At 43.8% G+C, this 22,112-nt stretch overlaps 1 protein-coding gene across 1 annotated transcript in view; it reads left to right on the plus strand.

Annotated features, from left to right (window-relative positions):
* KATNAL1 (katanin catalytic subunit A1 like 1) overlaps positions 1 to 2,326 on the plus strand; it is a 54,394-nt gene extending 52,068 nt beyond the window's left edge. Inside the window, exon 11 of the mRNA XM_052650015.1 lies at positions 2,266 to 2,326. Coding sequence (XP_052505975.1) covers positions 2,266 to 2,272 — 7 coding nt within the window. The 3' untranslated portion in view covers positions 2,273 to 2,326. The remainder of the gene's footprint in view (positions 1 to 2,265) is intronic.
* The last annotated feature ends 19,786 nt before the right edge of the window (positions 2,327 to 22,112 follow it).

Raw genomic sequence — 22,112 nt, forward strand, 5'->3', positions numbered from 1 at the left:
TAGATTTGTTTATATACTATATATACTACTTACTTTGTGATGTACATAATATTTATGTGAATTTAAACATCTGTCACAATAGAAAAGGGTAGGAATTACAGTTGGAAGGCACATTGGAGGAACTCAGATATTTAAACCCCAAATGTTTTAGTCTCATTGCTGCTAACTTTTTTTTCAGAAAAAGCTAAAACCATATTATAATTACTGTGTTTACTTATTTATACTTTTAAATTAGGCTTTTTATACTTATTTATTTAATTTTTTAGGACATTTGCTTTTAATGTTGTTTTCTCTTGTGGAAACGATATGAATATTTAAAAAATAAAGCCCCTAAGTAACACTTATGTTTTTAAACATTCACAAATTGACAATAATTCTTTGCATTTTTATTAGTTTTTTTTGGCTTTGAACAACTCTTTAACTTTAGGGATATTTCTAAATTTCCAGTTGACTTGTTAATAAAAACAGGAAAAATATGAAGGTAATGTCATCAGATTTAGTTTTTTTATTTTACCTTTCTCATTTCTTGATTGATTTTATTTTTTATATATAAAAGTAACCTAGATTCTGCTTTGTCACCAGCAGTGTGTACGTTTCTGTACGTTTATGGAAATTTGGCACAACAAATAGGGAATTAATATGGAGGTTTTCCTCCTATGAAAGGACTCTGATTTTATGTTCAAAATTATAAAACACACTTTTGTTCTGCAAGCTCTAAAATGACTAAATATTGCCCTTTGGAAAACCTGAGTCTCTGCACATGTCATTTCTGGAGTCTACCTCAGTTCAGCAAGCTTAGTTTCACGTGGGAATGAACTGAACCATGTTGAAATTCAGTTCATCATCTAGGCAGATTTGTTTCTTGAATTGCTTCCTTCTCTCTCCTCTCTCACTACCTTTTTTTTTTTAACACTGAAAGATGCTAGTGGTTCTTCCTGTGGCAAAGCCACACCCTCCAGGTGAAGCCTCTGCGAATGTCTACATTAGTCTTCCCACCTCTGTCACGGCGGCTTCACCACCTGTGCTTCCATTCAAGGAGAAGTTTCAGACGCAATGCACCTTCTCAATAGCTTCATAAATACACACTGTTGTGGCAAGGACCTAACCCTTCCTGTACAAGGACCTGAGTGCTTTGTGACAACACACGGAGGTGGGCACGTGACACGTCCATTCACACGGCAGCAACTGATGCCCTCGGTTAATGCTGTGTGGACACAGCGTCCAGTAAGGTCGCTCTGTGCTGTGACCGTTGGTGTTCTGTTAAGATTTTCATTTCAGTGTCTGTGTCCCAGTGTTTTGAACCTAACTTAAAAAGATGTTTCCAAATTGTATTTATTAGATGTGCTTTTCCTTACATTTTGTGTGGCCACGTTGCTAGTTTCACGAGCTGAGCTGTGTCTGTACATAGAGTGTAATTTGGTAATAAATTTCTAGAGTGTGGCTTGTCTGTGTTTTCTTTGTGGTTCATGTTTGATCTACAGTCTCTAGTCCACTTTTTGCCACCAGTGGGAATAACAAATCCCTCGCAACAAGGGATGACTTTTTCCAGAGTTTTATTTCTGATAAAATCACATATTGTAAACCCGTTATTTTGTGTTTGCCATGCATTATGCTAATAACTTCAGGCTTGATATAGGTAAGATAAGAATGGCTTTTCAGTTGATTCTGTTTTAACAACTCCATTTGTCTTCCTTGTGTAGGACCATTTTGCAAAGTGGGTGTTCCATAAGGTGAATTTTCTGGGTGTCTTTGTCTTATTTTATGAATCCTCCAAAACTATTTTTTTTTAATTCATATGCTTTATTTTTTGAGCAGTTTTATGTGTACAGAAAAATTAAGCTTGTGTGTCAGTAGAGTTCTCATATACTTCTTCCATCCTCACCTCACCCTGCCATTTCCCCTTTTATCAGTGTCTTCACTTCAGTGTGATTGACTTGTTTTAGTTGGGTCAATACTGATTATTACTAAAGTTCACAGTTTACATTTCACTTCACCAGGTTTGACAAAAGCATCATGTCGTAAACCCACCATTACAGTGTCACACGGATAGTGTCACTGACCCCAAATCCTCACCTTTACCCCTTCTCTTCACCCCTGCACCCAGTGATCTTTCTGCTGTGTCCACAGCTTGCCTTTTTCCAGGAGACCGTATAGCTGCAGTTGCACAGCACGTGCCCATTTTAGACAGGCTTCTCTCACTTAGCCGCATGCATTTAAGATTCCTCCTTGTCTTTTTGTGGCTGATGGTTCATTTCTCTTCATCAGGGAATAATATTCCATTACATGGATGTGCCAGTCTGGTCACCCATCACCCACTGAAAGGACATCTTGGTTGCTCCCAGCCTTCAACATTCATGAACAAAACTGCTGTCAGCATTCCTGCTCAGCATTTTGTGTGGACGTAAGTTTTCAGCTCATTTGAGTACATACTTGAGAGGACAGTTGCTGGAGTGTGTGGTTAAGTTATGTTCAGTTTTGTCAGAAACTGCCAGGCTGCCTTTCCAGGTGACTGCACCACTCGCATCCCCAGCAGCCGTGAGTGAGGGTCCCTGTGGCTTGGCATCCTCACAGGCATTTGGTGGTGTTGGGGTTCTCGTTGTGCCATGCTAACAGGGGTCTCCTGGGTTCTCAGTGCTGTTTCGATTTTGAATTCTCTAGTGACATGAGGTCAAACATCTTTTCATAATGCTTATCTATTTTTAATTGGCTTTTATTAAAAGCTTTCTAAAAGATGTCACACTTGTTCTCTGACTTTGTAAAACAGAGAATTTGAACATCACCTTCTCTTTGTGATTCAGTTTTCCTTGTGATGTGCCCCCCTCAGCAGCCAGTGGAGGGGCGAGCAAGCTTTTCTGCCTGTCACTCCGTGGTCTTTGAGTTGTGGCATTTGCTTTCATAGCATTTTTACTCTCTTGTTATCAGGCTGTCAACCTTTATTTCTCTTCCAGTTTCCAACCTGCAGTCTTTCAATGAACCTAATGGAAAGAAATACATTGTTAGACGTGTTAGAATTATGGGTAAATTAGGAGTACAGCCATTTAGGGGTGAGGAGTGATGGGGAGGTGTGTTGCTTGAGCGTTCGGTATTTGTGTCGTTTCTCTAGGCTATCTGTGGCCTTTTGGCTTTATCTTTGGTTCCCAGAGTGTTCCAGGTAGACCCAAGTGTGAAGCAGTTATTTATGCATCATTATTTTGTCATGTTGTATGATATTTATAGCTGGAAGGCACCTAGCAACAACTTGATTCCACGGCTCCCCTTTCTTCCTTGCTGTGACTGTTGTGGATTTGATCTCTTAGAGGGTATAAAGGAAAAGAATGAGGTACAAAATTAATTAAGGACAAAAAGAGGACACACACGTGGCTTGGGCCTTCTTCCCTTTAGTCCCTTCCACATTCTCTAGCGCCCGTGGCCAGTGCCGCCTCCCACCATCCAGTACTGTGCTGACTGCTACACAGCAGAGGACACGCGTGCTGGGGGTTTGCCTGGGCTGGGACTTCAGTTGCAAACAGTGAGGGAAGCCTTGCCTGGCCAGGGGCAGCTGCTGCTTGCAAACAGATGGGGAGAGAGGCAGGGTGGGCTCGAGTCTCCTCTGGCAGATCCCATCCACCCAGGTTCAGACTTGGGAGACTGGCACCCCGAGCTCTCCTCCCTGCCTGCCTGGGTGTCACCGTGGTCAGCTGCTCCCCGCCCAGCAGAGGCCGGGATTCACCAGCGACTCCTCCCCCTCCGATTCCCAGCCAGTCTTGCTCCTCCAGCCATGTGAGAGAGGGAGTTGAGAACACGTGTATTTGGTGCCCACGTCTCATCCTCTTTGTGATCCGAAAAGTCACGGCCAGCTCTTCCCCGATTTCTGATTTTCTAAGATCTTCTTAGCACCTTTCCTGTGAGTTGTTGAGAGGCTCAGTAGTAGCCTCAGGCATTGAGACCTGAAATGGGGAGTAAATGATCTGGTCCAGGTCCTTCGTGTTATAGGTGAAGGAACGGAGCCCACGGAGAGTTTAAGATGTGTGTTCAGGATTACATTCTGAATTGGGAAACAGGACAGCTGTCTATTTCTCATTTTGATAGATGCTGCAGGTAAGGTATAAAGAAAGCATGCCAGACAGCAAGCACATTTATGAAGGGGCTTCAAACCTCTGCAGTGTGGTGCAGATAGAGATGTTCATCCAAGTAGATGGTAGTTAAGAATAAGAAATACCAGATGAATTGACATCATACAGAACTGGCACTGACATTTGTAATGTTTGCTGCACACTAGAAGTTTTCCTTTATTGCTTCATTAAGTCCATACATTAGTTTTAAGATGTATTTACTATTATCCTTTTTTTTTGCAGAGGGCTTCCCTGATAGCTCAGTTGGTAAAGAATCCACCTTCAATGCAGGAGTCCCCGGTTTGATTCCTGGGTTGGAAAGATCTGCTGGAGAAGGGATAGGCTACCCACTCCAGTACTCTTGGGCTTCCCTTGTGGCTCAGCTGGTAAAGAATCCACCTGCAATTTGGGAGACCTGGGTTCAATCCCTGGGTTAGGAAGATCCCCTGGAGAAGGGAAAGGCTTCCCACTCCAGTATTCTGGCCTGGAGAATCCCGTGGACTGTATAGTCCACAGGGTCGCAAAGAGTCGGACACAACTGAGTGACTTTTCACGTTCATGTTTTTTTTGCAGAAGCAGCAGATGAGGCTTATAGGGTGACTTGCTCTAGTCATTTGTCTCCTAAGAAGCAGAAGAAGGAATGGAACCTAAGTTAGTTTACTTCCAAAGCCTAGGCCTTTGCCATATTCCAAACAGTGTTAAATGCAAAAGTTCTCAATTCTTGAAATAAATGTTAACATTCACCCATTTTTCTGAGGTTATTGATCACTGTTTTACTGTCCCTTTCCTGTAGTGCCTTTTTTTTTTTTTTAACCAAGAGACTTTTGGGCAGACTACAGTGATACATTCTTTTACAGTATTTATGTTTCCAACGATAGGAAGAAATAGTGGCTTGTGTTGTGGGATTAGCATGAATTTGGGGGACTTACATGGTCCAGTGGTTAAGAATCTGCCTTGTAATGTGAGAGACTCGGGTTTGATATCTGGTCATGGAACTAAGATCCACATTTTGTTCAGTTGCTGAGTCGTGCCTGACTCTCTGTGACCACATGGACCACAGCATGCCAGGCTTCTCTGTCCTCTACTCTCTCAGGATCCATTGAGTCAGTGATGCCGATGAACCATCTCATCCTCTGTTGTCCCCTTCTCTTGCCCTTAATCTTTCCCAGTGTCAGGGTCTTTTCCAGTGAGTCAGCTCTTCACATCAGGTGGTTAAAGTATTGGAGCTTCAGCTTCTATATCAGTCCTTCCAATGAATATTCAGGGTTGATATCCTTTAGGATTGACTGGTTTGGTCTTCTTGCAGTCTAAGGGACTTGAGTCTTCTCCAGCACCACAATTTGAAAGCATCAACTCTTCAGGTTTCAGCCTTCTTTATGGTTCAGCTCACATCTTTTCATGACTACTGGAAAAACCATAGCTTTGACTATACAGACCTTTGCCAGCAATGTCTCTGCTTTTTAATATGCTGTCTAGGTTTTTGATAGCTTTTCTTCCAAGGAGCAAGCATCTTTTAATTTCATGGCTGCAGTCATCATCTGCAGTGAATTTTGGAGCCCAGGAAAATAAAATCTGTTACTGCTTCCACTTTTTCCCCTTTTGTCATGAAGTAATGGGACTGGATGCCATGATCTTAAGCTTTTAATGGTGAGTTTCAAGCCAGTTTTTTCACTCTCCTCTTTCACTTTCAGCGAGAGGTTCTTTAGTTCCTCTTCACTTTCTGCCAGAAGCGTGATGTCATCTGTATATCTGAGGTTGTTGGTGTTTCTCCCAGCAATCTTGATTCCAGCTTGTGCTTCATCTAGCCCAGCGCTTCTCATGATGTACTCTGCATAGAAGCTAAATAAGCAGGGTGACAATATACAGCCTTGAATTACTCCCTTCCCAATTTTGAACCAGTTCATTGTTCCATGCCCGATTTCTAGCTGTTGCTTCTTGATCTGCATACAGGTTTCTCAGGAGGCAGGTAAGGTGGCCCGATACTCCCATACTCCCGTCTCTTTAAGAATTTTCCAGTTTATTGTGATCCACACAAAGGTCCCACATGCCCAGAAGCAACTAAGCCCACACACAAACTGCTGAGCCAGCACCGCAACCAGAGAATCCCTGTGCCTCAGCCAAGACACCATCTAGCCAAATAAATAAAAGCCATGACTTTGGGAATATTGTTGCCCTTTGCTGTATCTGAGGGTAAAAGTACATCTACTTCTCTTTCAGGGCAGGCTTTATGAAATGAATTGATCATTCTGAAAGTTTCTCCATGACTTGCCCTGGCTTCAGTGTCCACATTTGAAAAACTACCCCAGAACTGAGTTTGTAAGTTTAGCTCTGAATGTTCAAAAGGCTTTCAATTAGCACATCTTAAATAACTTCTTTCAACAAATAACTAATCATGGTCTGACTACTGTATTCCATAACATAAATCCTAAACAATAGTGTTAGTAATTGTTGTAATTAAAGATGGTTGAGTCAGGCTTCATTTGGGATTTATAAAAATACCTCCAGCTATTTTTCAAACATTTTGAAATACATTTTATAACATTTCTAAAACATACTTCAACAAGAATATTTCCTCTGATTTTTAAACCCTTGTGTATTTTAAAGGGAATTTAATTCACATTTCTGATTCATTGGCACGTAACTCATCACTGTTATTTTTTAAGAACAATTTAGAGGACTTCCCTGGCGGTCCAGTGGTTAAGAATCTGCCTCCCAATGGAGGGCATGTGAGTTCGATGCCTGGTCAGGAAACTAAGATTCCCACATGCTGCAATTAAGACCCAGTGCAGCCAAAATTAATTTTTAAAAATTTAGTTTCCAAGTCCTTAGGAAACACTTCTCAAATTCTGTGAGCCTTTAAAAGCCTTTTCCGTAGTCAGACTTTTTTCTCCAAGATAAACGTGTGTGCAATGCTTTAGTTTGGTTTATAATGCAGAGCCTGTATTTCAACATCTAAGTTCACTCTGAATTTCATGTAATGAGTTGTTCTGCCTTTTCTGTAAGAACTCGCTTCATTGGTGTCTCTTCAAAGCACGTTTCTGTGAAGAACTGGTGATCGAAGTACCCCCTTGAAAACCCAGCGCGCTGACATTCCGAGCTGTCTCCCGGAGTCACAGCACAGGGAACAGGTGTGGGTTGATCAAACACAGCAAGCCCAATTAGCTATTGATCGGGGATCAGTCATGTCTGCTGAATATACACATTTGTACATATTCAAATAAACCTGTACACATTCATAAGAATGTTCACATCCTCATAGGTTGTCTGTTTTGTTTTGACCTCTGTAAATTCTAACAAAACAGTATTCTATTCTGGGTTAAATTGATAATTTATTGTGTGATGACTGTAATTGTTCTCATCTGTCTTCAGAAATGTTTTCCACCTGAGATTTGGTTCAACAGGTTTCTGTTGCCTAGCAGTGGGTCTCTCAGAACAGCTTTTTGTGTAGTTTTAATTGAACGGGTTGACTGTGTGAAATTGTCTTAGAAAAAGTAAGGTTATTGCTGGCAAGGTAAAAGGAAGTACGCTGACAACTAATTGGACAAAATGTCATCCTGAACAGCGGCTCTAAGAGATTTGTAGAGACACAGCAACTTAAGAATGGAGTTTGCTCAAGGCAGCTAGAAACTGCATCCATAAATATTCACAGTAAAAGAAAAGCGCCTTTTTCCTAGGTTCTCTCTCATTAGAGAATGGTATGAAATACATATCTGCAAATCATAAGAAGCAACCTCTTTAGTTACTATTCTTAATGAAACCTCATTTCACCCTGAAGTTTTCAGTGTGGGATTATTATGAGAACATCTTTTCAGTACTTTTCAAAGTATACCTATTTCTTACATAGTTAGTTAGTACTATAAATTAATTTTTAATATTTTAGGACAGTCTTTTATGATCAGATAAGTTCCTTTTAAAATTTAATACCTGAATTTTTCTTTCTTCATACCAAAATGAAAAACCTCTTGAAAGGGATACTTTTACCTTTTGCTTTTATATGATAATTATTTTACTTTTCAAAGGAATTATGCCTATAATATTGATTGTTTTTAATTAAAAAATTAAAAAAAAATTTTGGCCACACCATTTGGCATGTGGGATCCTAGTTCTCTGACCAGGGATGGAACCAGTGCCTCCTGCTTTGGAAGTGCTGAGTCTTAACTACGGGACTGCCAAGAAAGTCCCTAGAGTGGTTTTTAAAGAGCAGTATTTATAGAAATCCAGTCAGTCCCTGCCCTCACTTTTGCCTCTGAAAAGCCCTTGGCATGCAAGTTAGTCGTGGCTCTTGACCTCATGACCTTTGACTGATGGGATAGGATCGTGCTGGTCACATTGTGTGACCTGGGACACAAACTCCTACATGCTCACAAACTCCTGTGATGGTGGCTCTCTGCCAGTTAGATGCTTGTGGGTTTTACACTGTATTATATTTACTAAATGATAATTTACAGAATATTTGTAATCAATTTATAAAAATATGCACAAAATTAAAAAAATTAAGGACTATAAATATGAAAACATGGAAAATAATTTTACTGACACAAAATACCTTCCAAAAATTATGAATAATATTTGTATTGAGAGCCATGAGATTAAATATGCTTCATTTAAAAAAACCAAACCTTGGTCTAGGCTAACTAGGTACAGTGATTCCGTTAATTTTCATGCTTACTTTTAATGACTTTTGTAATGAAAAAGTTAACCACAAAAGTGTGTAGATCCAGGTGGAAGAAATAAATCATTGGCTGCAGTTATAAATCATGAGATTCATTTTAAAATTATGGGCCATTGAATATGCAGAAGTTTTCATTTAACTTTGGCTGTTAAATTTGCATCTTTCCTGGTATCAGTCAGTTCTTGCAAATTAATTAGAAGGTTGCATTTTGTATGAATAGTTTAAAAACCCACTGAAGCTCTTCACTGGGAAGATTTTTAAATAGGGAAAATCATTTCAAGTTAAATTGCACATGTTAGAGTTTCTAATAAGAGACTCGCTGTTTGGGGCAACAAAATCACCGAACAGTGGAAACAAATCCTTGGGTCAGGGCCTGGGAGTCTTGCCTCCACCTGGTTCCTTGACCCTCCTATGCCCATAAATTCTTGTTATTAGTCCCACTGACGGTTTTCCTGATTCTGCTCAGCCTAGAGGTGCTCGCTTCAAGGACTTAGGACAAGTTTAATTCCCATCCTGAGTGTTCATGTCTCCCCGGATTTGGAATAACTCCTGACTTTCAGACATAGGGATATATCCCGGTCCACCTCTTTGTTTTCACTGATCAGCCATCCCTGTGCCCTGTCCACCAGAGGCCCTCTACCTCCTGTGGACAGGGAGCCCTGGGGCCGTGCCCTCGCCAGCTCCTGCCCTGGGAATGCAGGGGGCTCTCCCAGTGTGAGGCTCCCAAGGAGGACACTGCTGGCCGACCCATCCTTGTTGATACAGGGGTACAGCAGGTCAGCTAAACGTGAGTGGGCTTGCGGGGGCACCCACAGCAGGACAAAGGCTGCTGTTCCTGCTTGGGAAGCGTGAAGAGGTGAGAGTCAGACTGGAGGGAAGAAAATGGGAGGAGGAGGCTGAGTTTGCAAAGGCAAGGAGTCCCCTTCATGTGTTCTGTGCCTGGGTGAGGGATGTCTGACCTCGTTGGGGCCCTGTGGACTCTGGTTGGAAGGCCCTGCCCTTTGGCTAGAGATCCGTTACTATGGAAATGAGGGCCTGTCTTGAAAGAGCACTGTGGGGCTGGGAGGACTTCAGCTGGGGAGTCAGACTGGGATTCCAGCCCCTGCTTCCCAGCCCCAGGGGGGCAAGTGGCTTATCCTCTCTGTGCCCCTGTTTTCTCACCTTCAAATGGGGATGGTGATGATGGACCTTCCTTATAGGACTGCTCGGAAGATGAAATGAGATACTTGAAGTATAAAGTGCTTATCAGTCTCAGGCCCCACCATAAAGTGAAAGTCGCTCAGTCATGTCCAACTCTTTGTAACCCCATGGACTGGGGCCTGCCAGGCTCATCTGTCCATGGAATTCTCCAGGCCAGAATACTGGAGTGGGTAGCCATTCCCTCCCTTCTCCAGGGTATCTTCCAGACCCAGGAATCAAACCAGGATCTCCCGCATTGCAGGCAGATTCTTTACCACCTGAGCTACCAGGGAAGCCCATGGCCCCATCATAAACCCTCAATAAATGTAAGTTGCACAGTGTGCTAGAGTTGACTCATGACAGGCTTTTTTGGAGCCAACTGTTGACCATTAAAAACAACATTGCCAGTCTTTCAACCTGCTGATGGCTTGAAATCAGCTATGGTGAGATTATTTACACCGTGGAAACTAGCAAATACCACAAGTGAGGCTTCCTCCACAAGGCCTCCTTGCAGAGGTAGTTCCGGGCACATCACTGTAGCTCCCTTTATTTTGTTTGGGTTTTGTTTGGGTTTTTTCCTGCAAATAAAGCAGCTTTGCTTGCCCATCCTTGCTCTCTGTCAGTGCCTCTGAGATCAGTAGATGGAGTGATGACCCTTGCATTCAGAGTGCATGGGGTCTGTTCGCTTGGCAGTGAGCTGCTTTGACTCAAGGGTGGGAAGGGATCTGCCGCAGTTAGGGACCACTCTCTTCTTTGAACTAGACTTGGCTCTGAGGCTTCTATTGTGACGGAGCAGAAATCTTAGGATACCAGAAATAGCCCAAAGTGTCCCACTACCCTTTCATTTGCTGACAAACACAGTCTGAACTGTATCGAGGTGGTCCCCACACTACTTTTACCAAAAGTGGGATCCTAAAGTCACCCTGAAGCTTCTGGACCCCCAAATTGGCCTACCCAGTGTACAGTAGACACGTGTACACTGAAGTGTTTTGCCAAATGCTTCATGAGCTCTTGGGCTATTTTTCCAGCAAAGGTAGAGGCTAGAGGAGAGAGGCTTCTGTCCGTCCTTCTCTTAGTCCCGTTTGTCAACCAAAGCATGGATGTTGGTGGTTGTGCTCTTGCCCTGTTTACCACACTAAGGCCCAGATTTCTCTCTGTTTATAATAGGAACAATACAAGCAAGCGTAATTTCCTCAAAAAGAAGCACTTTAAACAGGGAGCTGACAAACTACACACTGTCTCACTGTCTTTTCTTACTGCAGATACAGATGTGTGTCCTGGAGAAGGTCACATAGGGAAGAGCTTGGTGTTTCTCACATAAGAATCACAGACCGGAGCTGCAGTTTGCTTTTCATAGAAAGAAAAAGCATTACATCATGTCAGAGGGTCTCAGGTTTCCTAAAGAGGGGGGTGGTTTCCCAAAGTTTTGTGTATAAGGAAGTCTTCTGTGTAATCCACAGGGGATTATGCACGGAGGGCATCTAGAAAGATGTAGCCTGGATTTATTTTTCTGTATTTTTCTCATTTGAATCTCATATAGATATTTATTGATTTATTTAGGTGTATTAGGGGGCTTCCCTGTTGGCTCAGATGGTAAAGAATCTGCCAGCAATGCAGGAGACCTGGGTTGGGGAAGATCCCCTGGAGAAGGGAATGGCTACCCACTCCAGTATTCTTGCCTGCAGAATTCCATGGACAGAGGAGCCTGGTGGGCTACAGTCCATGGCGTCACAAAGAGTCAGACACAACTGAACGACTAACACTTACATCCTTAGTCTATTATGTAGACCTTTATAAAGTCAGTTTAGCTTACTGAATGCCCAGCAAACCTGAGGCACAGCCCCTGCCTTGCAGAACTCATCCCATAGAGAAAGCCCGGAAACAAACCATCGCCAGATCCATCCATCAGCCATGGTGAGCACGTGACCAAGCAGCAGCAGGGAGGAGGAGAAGCGCAGAGAAGGCTTCACAGAGGAGGTGATACCAGCCAGGCTCTGAAGCACAAAGAGGAGTTCATCACGTGGCGAGAGAGGTGACAGTCCCCACTCGCTGCTGACTTGTGTTAGTCTGCCTTCTATCAGAGCATGTTCTTTTCCACAGTAGACAGTGGCGAGTTCTGGGAGGCAGGGGCCATTGGTCACTGCTGTCCCCCCTGCAGGGTTGCACATGTCGTGGCTCTGTGCCCGGTGGGCACTGAGACTCCTACTAGAAGGCTCTGTCTTCACTGTGACCCTGTAAGCAAAAGCCCTCATGAGAAACACTGACACGAAGAAACTTGTTTACCACATGGTGATGGCGAAGCTGGGATTGGACATGGGCTCCCCAGCCGAAAGCCCAGGTAAGGCTGGGTGTTAGTCTGTGGACATGACCTAAGTAAACGCAGAACTTCAGTTCCTTTCATCTTTACGTAGCTTAGAGTTGTTGTGACAGCTGGTCGTGGAGTCGCTGACAGACTGCTTTGCCCATCTCAGGACGGGTGGCGGTGGCCTTGGGTGCTTTGGTTTTGACGAACGTGGAGGAAGGTCTGGCTCTGCAGTCAGTGTCTTCTCAGTCTACGAACTCCCCTCCACTTCGCCAGGTCCACAAGCAGCCTGGGGTTCATCTTGGAGTTGTCTATGGGACATAGTTTTTTCCACATATGAATCAAGCCTACTTTATAAATCAAAGAGCATTTCTTAATTTGCAGTTGTATATTAAATTCACACGTTTCAGATGGAAATTCACAAAATCTATTTTGCATTACACTTCATAGTAATTTCTTTTGGCTATTGCCCTCAGGCTGTAGAAGAGTGAAAAAATATATATTTGAATTCTTTGTTTTGACTTTGTTCACAGATTGTTAATCTAATTAGTGCTCTTTTTTCTCTAAAAGTAACATACACAATACTCTCTGAACAAAGACTGATAAGCAGAGACAGGTTTGCCTTATAACCATGTTCGTCTCACCTAGATTATCATGTCACTTCACTCGGAAAATTCGTCTGTTTTTCTGCCCTAATTAACTGCATAAAGTTAATATGTGCCACTAATAAAGTTGATATCTGCCTGTCAAATGGTGAGGAAAATGATGTCCAAATTAGATAATGCTGTAAGACTGATCTGTTTCAGAGCCAAAAGGGACCTTGCAGGTCGTTGAATCCAGTGTTCTTCATATTGAGCAAGAGAACCCATTTGTTCTATGAGAGACCTTTAAATACTGTGCTTTCATTCAAATGAACAATTGCCAAAAAAAAAAAAAAAGAAACATGGCCTAGGGGATGACCTCTCTGAACCGAGAATCCACTGTGAGATTTCAAAGGCCACGTGAGAGGAATTCAGGGATAGGTTCGAGGTTTCCTGCAGACCTGTGCGCAATCAGAGACCAGGGAGTGGCTTGGGACTCTGATGATAAGTCCAAGGTCTGCCTTGACCCCCACTGAACTCCAGTTCAAAACACAGCGAATGGAGGGCATCACCGTGATGGTGGTGGTGTGCCAGCCTCAGATTCCCATGGGCGGCAGCTGGGGCTGCGTGTTTGGAGAGCTGTGCTTTTCTGGCATCCGTGGGAATGAGGCTGCTGCAGCCAGGAGCTTTCAGTCTAAGAGCACACATTAGCTGTGTCATCTTCGTCCTTCTGTGAGTATTTCTCGTATGTGCCTCATGGAGGGTGGTGAATCAGTCAGCTTTCGGTAAGACTGAAGGATGAAAAAAGCCCCAGGTTTCAGTGGCTTTCAGGAACAAAGGTATGGCTCTTATGCTCATGTCATCTGCAGCTCTGCTACAGCTGTGATTTTGCTCCATACAGTGGTCCCTCCTTGAGATCCCTAAAACCTTCAGTGACTGTTCTCACAGCACTGGGGGGAGAGCAAGGGGGGGTCGCAAGCTCTCAGAGGCTCTTAAAACTCCTCTTGAGATGTCACACACATCAAGTCTGTTACCATCCACTGGTCAAAACAAGTCACATGGCCAAACTTTTTGTCTGTGGAATCAGGAACTGTTCTCTCCAAGAGGCATCAAGAAGTATAACCCTTCTCCCAGAGTGGTGGTGGTTGTTCAGTCACTAAGTCATGTCTGACTCTGCAACCCCCTGGACTGCAGCACACCAGGCTTCCCTGTCCTTCACTAACTCCCAGAGTTTGCTCAGACTCATGTCCATTGAATCGGTGATGCCATCCAACCATCTCATCCTCTGTCGTCCCCTTCTCTTTCCTTCAGTCTTTCCCAGCATCAGGGGCTTGGTTCGAATAATTGGGACAGGACTGCACTCCACGCAGGTGGTACCCACCAGGTAACTGTGCTTCACAGCTACTTATCCGGTTTGGCTGGTCCAGCTATTCAATTTGGTTTTCCCGGTTGCTTTTTTGTTTTTGTTTTTAATTTTTTTTAAATTAATTCTTATCGGAAGATAGTTGTTTACAATGTTACATTAGTTTCTATCATTTAGCAAAGTGAATCCACTATATGTGTACGTATCTCCCCTCTTTTTTTGGATTTCCTTCCCATTTAGGGTCACCTCAGGGCATTGAGTAGTTTCCTGTGCTGTACAATAGGCTCTCACTAGTTATCTACTTTATACACAGTGTGAGTAGTGTATATATGTCAATCCCCGTGGCTTTCTGTCTTTAACTTTCATTTTTTTCTTATTTGGAATTTTTAGGATTGGAAAGCCAGAAAGCTTTAGGGCTGGACTGATATCTAGAGGCCTTATCTCCTGCTCTTATCTTTCTGGTAGAGGGACTGAGGTCCAGGGAGGTGATCGGCAGCGAGATCTCTCAACAGCACTCTCTCCACATCATCACCTTGTGAAAAACCTTGAGGGAAGAAGTGCTTTGCTAATTGGATGAGAAAAGGCTTCTACTGTTTGTGAAATCATGCCCCTTCTGGAGACGGAAATAGCCTCAAACCTGGTGGTTGGTCTGGGGATGAAAACTGGTTCAATTTTCTATCCATTTCTTTTGCCCAGCCACATTCATATTAGAGGTAACTTACTTAAATTTATTACGTAGCGTCAACAGAGCACTGGGAGGTGTTTAGTACACTAGGAAGGCACAGTTCTGCCAAGGCAAATTGCATCTCTATTTTACAAATAGACGTCACCCTGCACTGATCTGATTTAAACCCCGTATGGAGTAGGCAATGTGCTTCCTTTAGCCTTTGTGGGAAAACAGTGGGGGGGTGACTCAACGCTGGAGACATTAAACGGGGTGAGAGCTGCTCGGGAGGGCTTCCATGGGCCTCTAATGTTCCCCTATGGCTCAACTGAGGAAAAATAACAAGACGCAGCACTGCCTGTGGGAAACGCGGATAACCTTTACGTAGCCACTGACTTTCCCAGCACCCCACTCCTGCTCTCCAGAGATTTCAAGTTCTGAAGTCAATGGCCAATGAAAAAGTGATAAAATAGATGGAAGTTCCTGGAAGAGCTCCCGTGTAGAGGCCTAGGATTGTGACACAATGGAAAGAGGCAAAACAGGCACCGCCACTGCTCTGGGGAGGGGCTGGTCACAGGAGCAACACAGTGCCTGTTGTTCATGTAGAAGCTCAGTCGCTCAGTCAGGGTCCCTCTCTTTCCAGCCCCAAGGACTGTAGCCCACCAGGCTCCTCTGTCCATGGGATTCTCCAGGCAAGAATACCGGAGTGGGTTACAATTTCCTCCTCTAGCCCGTTGCATGAAAGGGAAAGTCGCTCAGTCGTGTCCGACTCTTTGTGACCCCATGGACTATACAGTCCATGGAATTCTCCACATTAGAATACTGGAGTGGGTAGCCTTTCCCTTACTCCAGGGGATCTTCCCAACCCAGGGATCAAACCCAGGTCTCCTGCATTGCAGGTGGATTCTTTACCAGCTGAGCCACAAGGGAAGCCCTGCCTATTGCATGAGAGTGCTCACAAATAAGATCCATGAGGAAAGTGAATGGGGTGACCTCCCATATACCCAGGAAGGTTTCAGGGTACAGTGTAGCCTCTTTCTTTGAGGGGCAGCTTACAGGCAAGCAGCTACTGATGCACAACACTTGGCGACAACCGTATTTCACATTCTAAAAGCTCTTAGGTGTGTGACCCGCATAATTTATATCCTTTTTTGGCCATGCCATGTGACTTGTGGGATCTTAGTTTCCCGACCAGGGATTGAACCTGTGCCCCCTGTGTTGAGTCATCACCACTGGACCTCCAGGGGAGTTGGTGACCAGCGTAATTTAAATATTTGCTTGCATTTGAGCATCTTAGACAAAATAGATTGCAGAAGTATGGAATTTCTGGCAGAACTGCCAGCATAGCTGAGCTTGAGTGGCTGATCTGGGCTGTGCTCTGGGGCAGACAGAGCATCCTTCCCAGGATGGAGTCTCCACCTTTAGCCCATGGCAGTGAAAGGGGAGAGGAGGAAGGGACACACCAAAGAAGAGTTCTTTGAAAACTGCTTGGGCATCTGTAGACTAGAGACAAGATTAGCCTGGCTCAATTTTGAAGAGGCCTCTTTCTGTTTTATCACTTCCTCTCACTTCCTAAAGCATCTTCTCCCTGTGAATCAAGTGCCAGTTCCCTTACGCAGGTTTTCTCAAACCTGTGTTTTAACATCCCACCCACCCTGCTCTGTATCGCCTTAAAATGACCTCCTCCACCGCCCACCCTGACGTCTCAGTAGCACTAGTGGCAAATAACCCACCTGCCAATGCAGGAGACGTCTTCCTGGGTTGGGAAGATCCCCTGGAGAAGGACATGGCAACCCAATGCAGTACTCTTGCCTGGGGAATCTCATGGACAGAGAAGCCTGGCGGGCTACCATCTACCGGGTCACAAAATGTCGGAGAGGACTGAAGCGCCTGAGCACACACACGCACCTGACCGTCTCAGGCAGAGTACCTTTTCCCTGAGTGGTGGCAGGTGTTAGGAATGCAACCTGATGAGATTTTCTTACACACAGTGGTATAGCACGTGGCGTTTTCTACTTCAGCTGTCTCTTCCCACTCTTTCCTCTCTCTGGCTGTGCTTTCTAGTCTCCCCTAAGTATAAACATTCTGTACCTAAAGGTTCTAGATAATCAACTCGGGTGACTGTCAGGACCACTTAGGAAGCTCTGAAAAATACGCAGGTCTGAACCTGCTTCCTTGAGACCTTGATCGGTGGGCTTCAGAGTGATCTAGGTGTCTGACTTTTTAAAGAGTTCCTAGATAATCTGAATCCAACCTCCAAGTTCTTGCACACGAAGGCCCAATTTCTTCTTGTTGCCATAATAGAGGGAGGCATTGCCTTTCGCCTTAGAATCTTTTGTTTTTTTAAGATTTTTTTTTTTTTTTGATGTGGACCTGTTTTGAAGTCTTTATTGAATCTGTTACAATACTGCTCCTGGTTTATGTGTCGGTGTTTTAGCCACGAAGCATGTGGGGTCTTAAGTTTTTCAACCAGGGACTGAACTCTCACCTCCTGTGCTGGAAGGCAAAGCCACAGAACCACCGGGGAAGTCCCTTACCTCAGTATCTTAACAATACTCCTAGAATCAGCTTTCGCTGATTTTAATTGATTCTTAGCTTTCATTTCTTTTCTCTTAGAAGAACTGAATATGTCTTCTTAGACTCTATACTTTCTGCCCAAGTTCCTAGCTTGTAAATTTAGCCAAGGGCAGGGACTGGAAATTCTATAGTCTTTGGAACTGCTTGGCTTAAAACAGGGCAAAAACCCACCCATGGCCGTGATCTTATTAGATGACCCTAATTCCCTCCCCACTAACCCTTCTCATTTCCTTTTTTCCAAGGACCTTTCTTTACCCAGTTCTCACCCCCAGAATTTTGTACTGTGTAAGAAATAATTTCAGTTGCCATGAATTCGTATAATTCTATTTAATTACCATAAAACACAATCGGAGTCATGCATTTCATTAAAATGTATTAGATTTACTTTATTGTAAGTTTTATTGAATGCAGTTGGTCCGATACTGCTTGTCTATGCAAACATTAATGAAACAAAGTGGGACAGTTGTCTAGTAACATTTCCTTTGTGTTTGACTGACAGACTGGCACTGGGTCATCAGAAGTCAAGTGTGAACAACAGGTCTGAGTTGACTCTCACGGCTCCAGACAAACAGTTTGGTTTTCTCATCTTACATTTTGGATTTCAAAGCAATTGTGATCCCCCCACCTCAGTCTCCTCCCAATATAGAAGCGCGCTTGTCTTTGGGGCTGGGAGAAGGAATTTTGCCAAGGCGTTTGGCAGCATCCTTCATCATGTCCTTAGGGCAAGGTAGAGAGGTGTAACTTCAATAATAGGTCCATGGGTTCTTGGCAGGGCAAATGACTGCACCAAAGTGTATTACTTAGTGGATTTCTGCTGGGCTGGAAAGAAGACTTTAGAGCCTTGCTCTAGGCCTGTCCTTGACACTGTTTTCAAGGGCTTGTTTTTTCTTTTTTTAAAATTTAATTTGTTGTTTAGTTGCTAAGTCATATCTGACTCTTTGGCAACCCCATGAACTGTATGCCACCAGGCTCCTTTGTCCCTGGGATTTCCCAGGCAAGAATACTGGAGTGGGGATCTTCCCAACCCAGGGATTAAACCTACATCTCCTGCACTGGCAGTCAGATCCTTTACCACTGAGCCACCAGGGAAGTCCAATTTACTTTTAATTGGAGGATAATTGCTTTACAATTGTGTTAGTTTCTGTTGCTTAAGAGTGTGAATCAACTAAGTATATAGACATATGCCCTCCCTTTTGAGCCTCCTTCCCATCCCTGTTTTTTGTTTAGTTTATTTATTTATTTATTTATATTTTGGCTGCACGGCATGTCAGATCTTAGTTCCCTGCAGAGGGATTAAACGAGTGCTTCTGTAGTGGGAGGGGAGTCCTAACCACTGGACCACCAGGGAATTCCCTCCAAGTGTTTTAATACAAGGAGAAGATATCAAATTTCTGGACGACCCAAAGCTGGGAAGAACAGATTATATTTAAGGTTGTTGAAACAATGTTTAAACAGAGCAGAGGTGGAAGGAAGAGCTAAAATGATCAAGATGACATGTAAAGAAATGCCATGAGTTAGGAACAGATGTCAAATCCTATGCTCATCAATCGCCTGATGCACAAGTGTGGGAACCCTGGTATGACAGTCACCCCATGACAATGGTTTGCCCTAGAAGGACCCACCCAAGGGGTTCCAGCTTCTCAGGAGTTGACCAAGAGGGTCCCAGAGGATCTCCAGGGAGGTCAGAGGGTCTGGGATCTTTGAGGGCTCTAGTCATCTAAAGCTAGAGAAAGAAACCTTGGATTCCCCAGTGCCCACCTAGCAGCACCATTCCCAGAGCTTTGCACCTCTTTGGAATCTAGCTCTTATCTCAGTGCATTGCAGTTGGGTTATCTTGGCTTCTTAATCATAAACTGTTTTACTGCTTCTGAGTTCTCATGGTCCAGTGTCTGACACAGACACAAACTGGGGTTTAGGAAGTCCCCCCAGGCAGGGATCTTTGTCTGATTTCTTATAGTTTTTGTCACCATTGCATCCACGGGACTTAGAACAATACTTAGTGTAAGGTAGGTCTCAGTACATATTTAATGAAAGAATGAAGGACACATACAGATGCTCAATAAATCTTAGCCATTGGTTCTCAACGCGGTTGTGGCTTGTCCTGTCAATAAGTCACCACTTGGCCATTGGAAGCCTTTCAGGAACTCCACTTCCTTTTTCTTTTTGCCTCTCAGTTCTTAGTTCATAGGACTGAAAAGCTTGATGATCCTTTGAACAGACAGACATACTCCAGATGTAATGAATTCATCACCTTTTGGCAAGGAGTTAAGTGCACAGGCAGAAGTCAGATGGTTCTGGGTTTGAGTTCCAACCTGGACAGCTGTTTGTGAGATTATGACTTGGGAAACTTTCTTGAAGCCTTGGTTTGGTTTTCTCACCTGTAAAATATAAATAAAACGCTTACTCCAAGGAGAGATAGAGTATACATAACACAGAGCACCATCCTAATGTGTTGCTGTTTAGTCGCTCAGTTGTGTCTGACTCTGGGACCCCGTGGACTGTAGCCCGCCAGCCTCCTCTGTCCATGGGCTTTCTCAGGCAAGAATACTAGAGCGGGTTGCCATTTCCTTCTCCAGGGGATCTTCCCAATCCAGGGATAGAACCCATGTCTCCTGCTTGGCAGGCGGGTTCTTTACCACTGAACCACCTAGGAAGAACACCATGTAATAAAGGCTACTATTATTGTTATTGTTAGTTCAACAAAGCCTTCACTCATGAAGTAGAGAGGGAGAAAACTCTTTAGAAAGAATCAAGGGAAAAAAATCAGAAGTTCCTAAAGGCTTGCCGTCAAGGTTTACTTCTTCTGTATGTCAGAGCACCTGTTCCTATTAGACAAGTAAGTTCCTCTGAAGGCGGAAGTAGAGGCCCTACATCGCTGAGGGAGTGCTGGTCTCCATGGTAACGGCACTTTAGATTCTGATGCAGGCACACCTGGTATTCTCAGGTTGCTCCACCATATGGCACCTCATATATTTCATCAAGGAAAAAAAAAAACTACCTTGACCTCCGCCTACTGAGCAGACACACACACACACACACACACACTCCCCTCTCTGTGTAATCCACAGCCACTGAAGCCATAGAAACTTCAGTCACAGAGACTGGAAGCAGTTTTGAAAGCACGCAGTCCAACAAAAGGCCAGAAGAGTTATTCTTGCTTCAAAGAGGTGCCCAGAAGCGAGGTACCTATCGATCCATTTGCAGTTTGCCTTTCTTTTCTATGGGACTGACTCAGAATCAGGTGGCTCCCTCTTTGCCCCTAACTTGCCAGTAAAGCAGCTCCATTCATAACCCTGCCTAAAGCAGAATCTCGCAATTGATCATGACTCATCTCATGACAGCCATTTGTAAAAAGTAGCCTCTCAAACGCTCCCTGTGTATAAATGCCCATTAAATGCTCTGCTTTGAACTGGTTTAAAAGAAAAAAGATTTCATGGTAGGATTAAAAAAAAAAATTACAGCCTGTAGTTTCCACGTGACACAAGCAAAGAGTTATGGCTGCTTAGAGATTTCCTGCTCTGCTCTAGAAACAGATGTTTAAAAATGTCGCATTGAAAGAGATGTCAGAAATTGGGGACAAAAGTGACTATTCCTTGCAGCATATCAAAGCTCTCCTTTTCAACGAGCCTCTGATTGACTCGGTTTCTTCACACCGCATTCCCGGTAGAGCCCGTTTCAATTAACCACGCGAGCTGCTCCTACTTGTTTGGCTGCAGCTGTGGTGCCTTGTGTGTGTTGTGCTTCATAAAGTGCCTTTGAAGACAAAGTCTGAAAAAGCTGCAGTCAAGGAATGTTAGAATTTAGGTTCTAGAACTGTTGGCTCACTCATGGTGTTCGTGGAGGTGTTTTAAGTGCCTTAGCTTGCCTACCGAGTAATTAATAATAACCAAATGTATCCGACCAACATGGGAAAGTGAACTGTGCTCTATAAAGTCTGTAGTTTATGGTTTGAAGCTGGCTCAGGGTGCAGGGTTCCTGGATCATGACTGAGTTTTAATTTGTGGGAAAGGCATTATGTTTAAAGCAATAAAAACTTTTCCTCCCATGTCACGGCAACCTTTTGGCAAGCTCACTGGCTCTTTCTCTCAGCTATTTCTCCACCCACTTGGTCATGAGGGAACTCTGAGATTGCCTTAGGTCTCGGAATACATCTGATCTCTCCCAAACATGCCAGATACAGTCAGACTTCGGTTCTAGTCAAGAAGAAGTGGCTGCATTCCTCCCAGCCCCTCACTCACAACTAAAAGACCACAGACATAACACAACAGAAGGGCCTAAGAAGACTCCGCTTTGGCAGGGATGTGTGTGTTTTTCTACACCACATGGGAGACCTTAGTTCCCCAGCCAGGTACGGAACCTGTGCCCCCTGCCGTGGAAGCATGGAATCTTATCCACCGCACCACCAGGGAAGTCCCCAGAAGACTCTGAAAGACAGAAAGAAGGCAGGCTTCCCAGGGTCCTCAGGACTTGAGGAACATCACAGTGGTGGGTCTCTGGGGTTGCTTTATCACCTCCAGTAGATTTCAGATATTGCCAACATATATATATATATATATATTCCAGTATATTGCTGACAAATGTCCATATAGTCAAAGCTATGATTTTTCTAGTAGACATATACTGATGTGAGAGTTGGACCATAAAGAAGGTTGAACATTGAAGAATTGATGCTTTCGAATTGAG

Source organism: Budorcas taxicolor, chromosome 12 (assembly GCF_023091745.1).
Source record: "Budorcas taxicolor isolate Tak-1 chromosome 12, Takin1.1, whole genome shotgun sequence".
Classification (NCBI taxonomy): Eukaryota; Metazoa; Chordata; class Mammalia; order Artiodactyla; family Bovidae; genus Budorcas; species Budorcas taxicolor.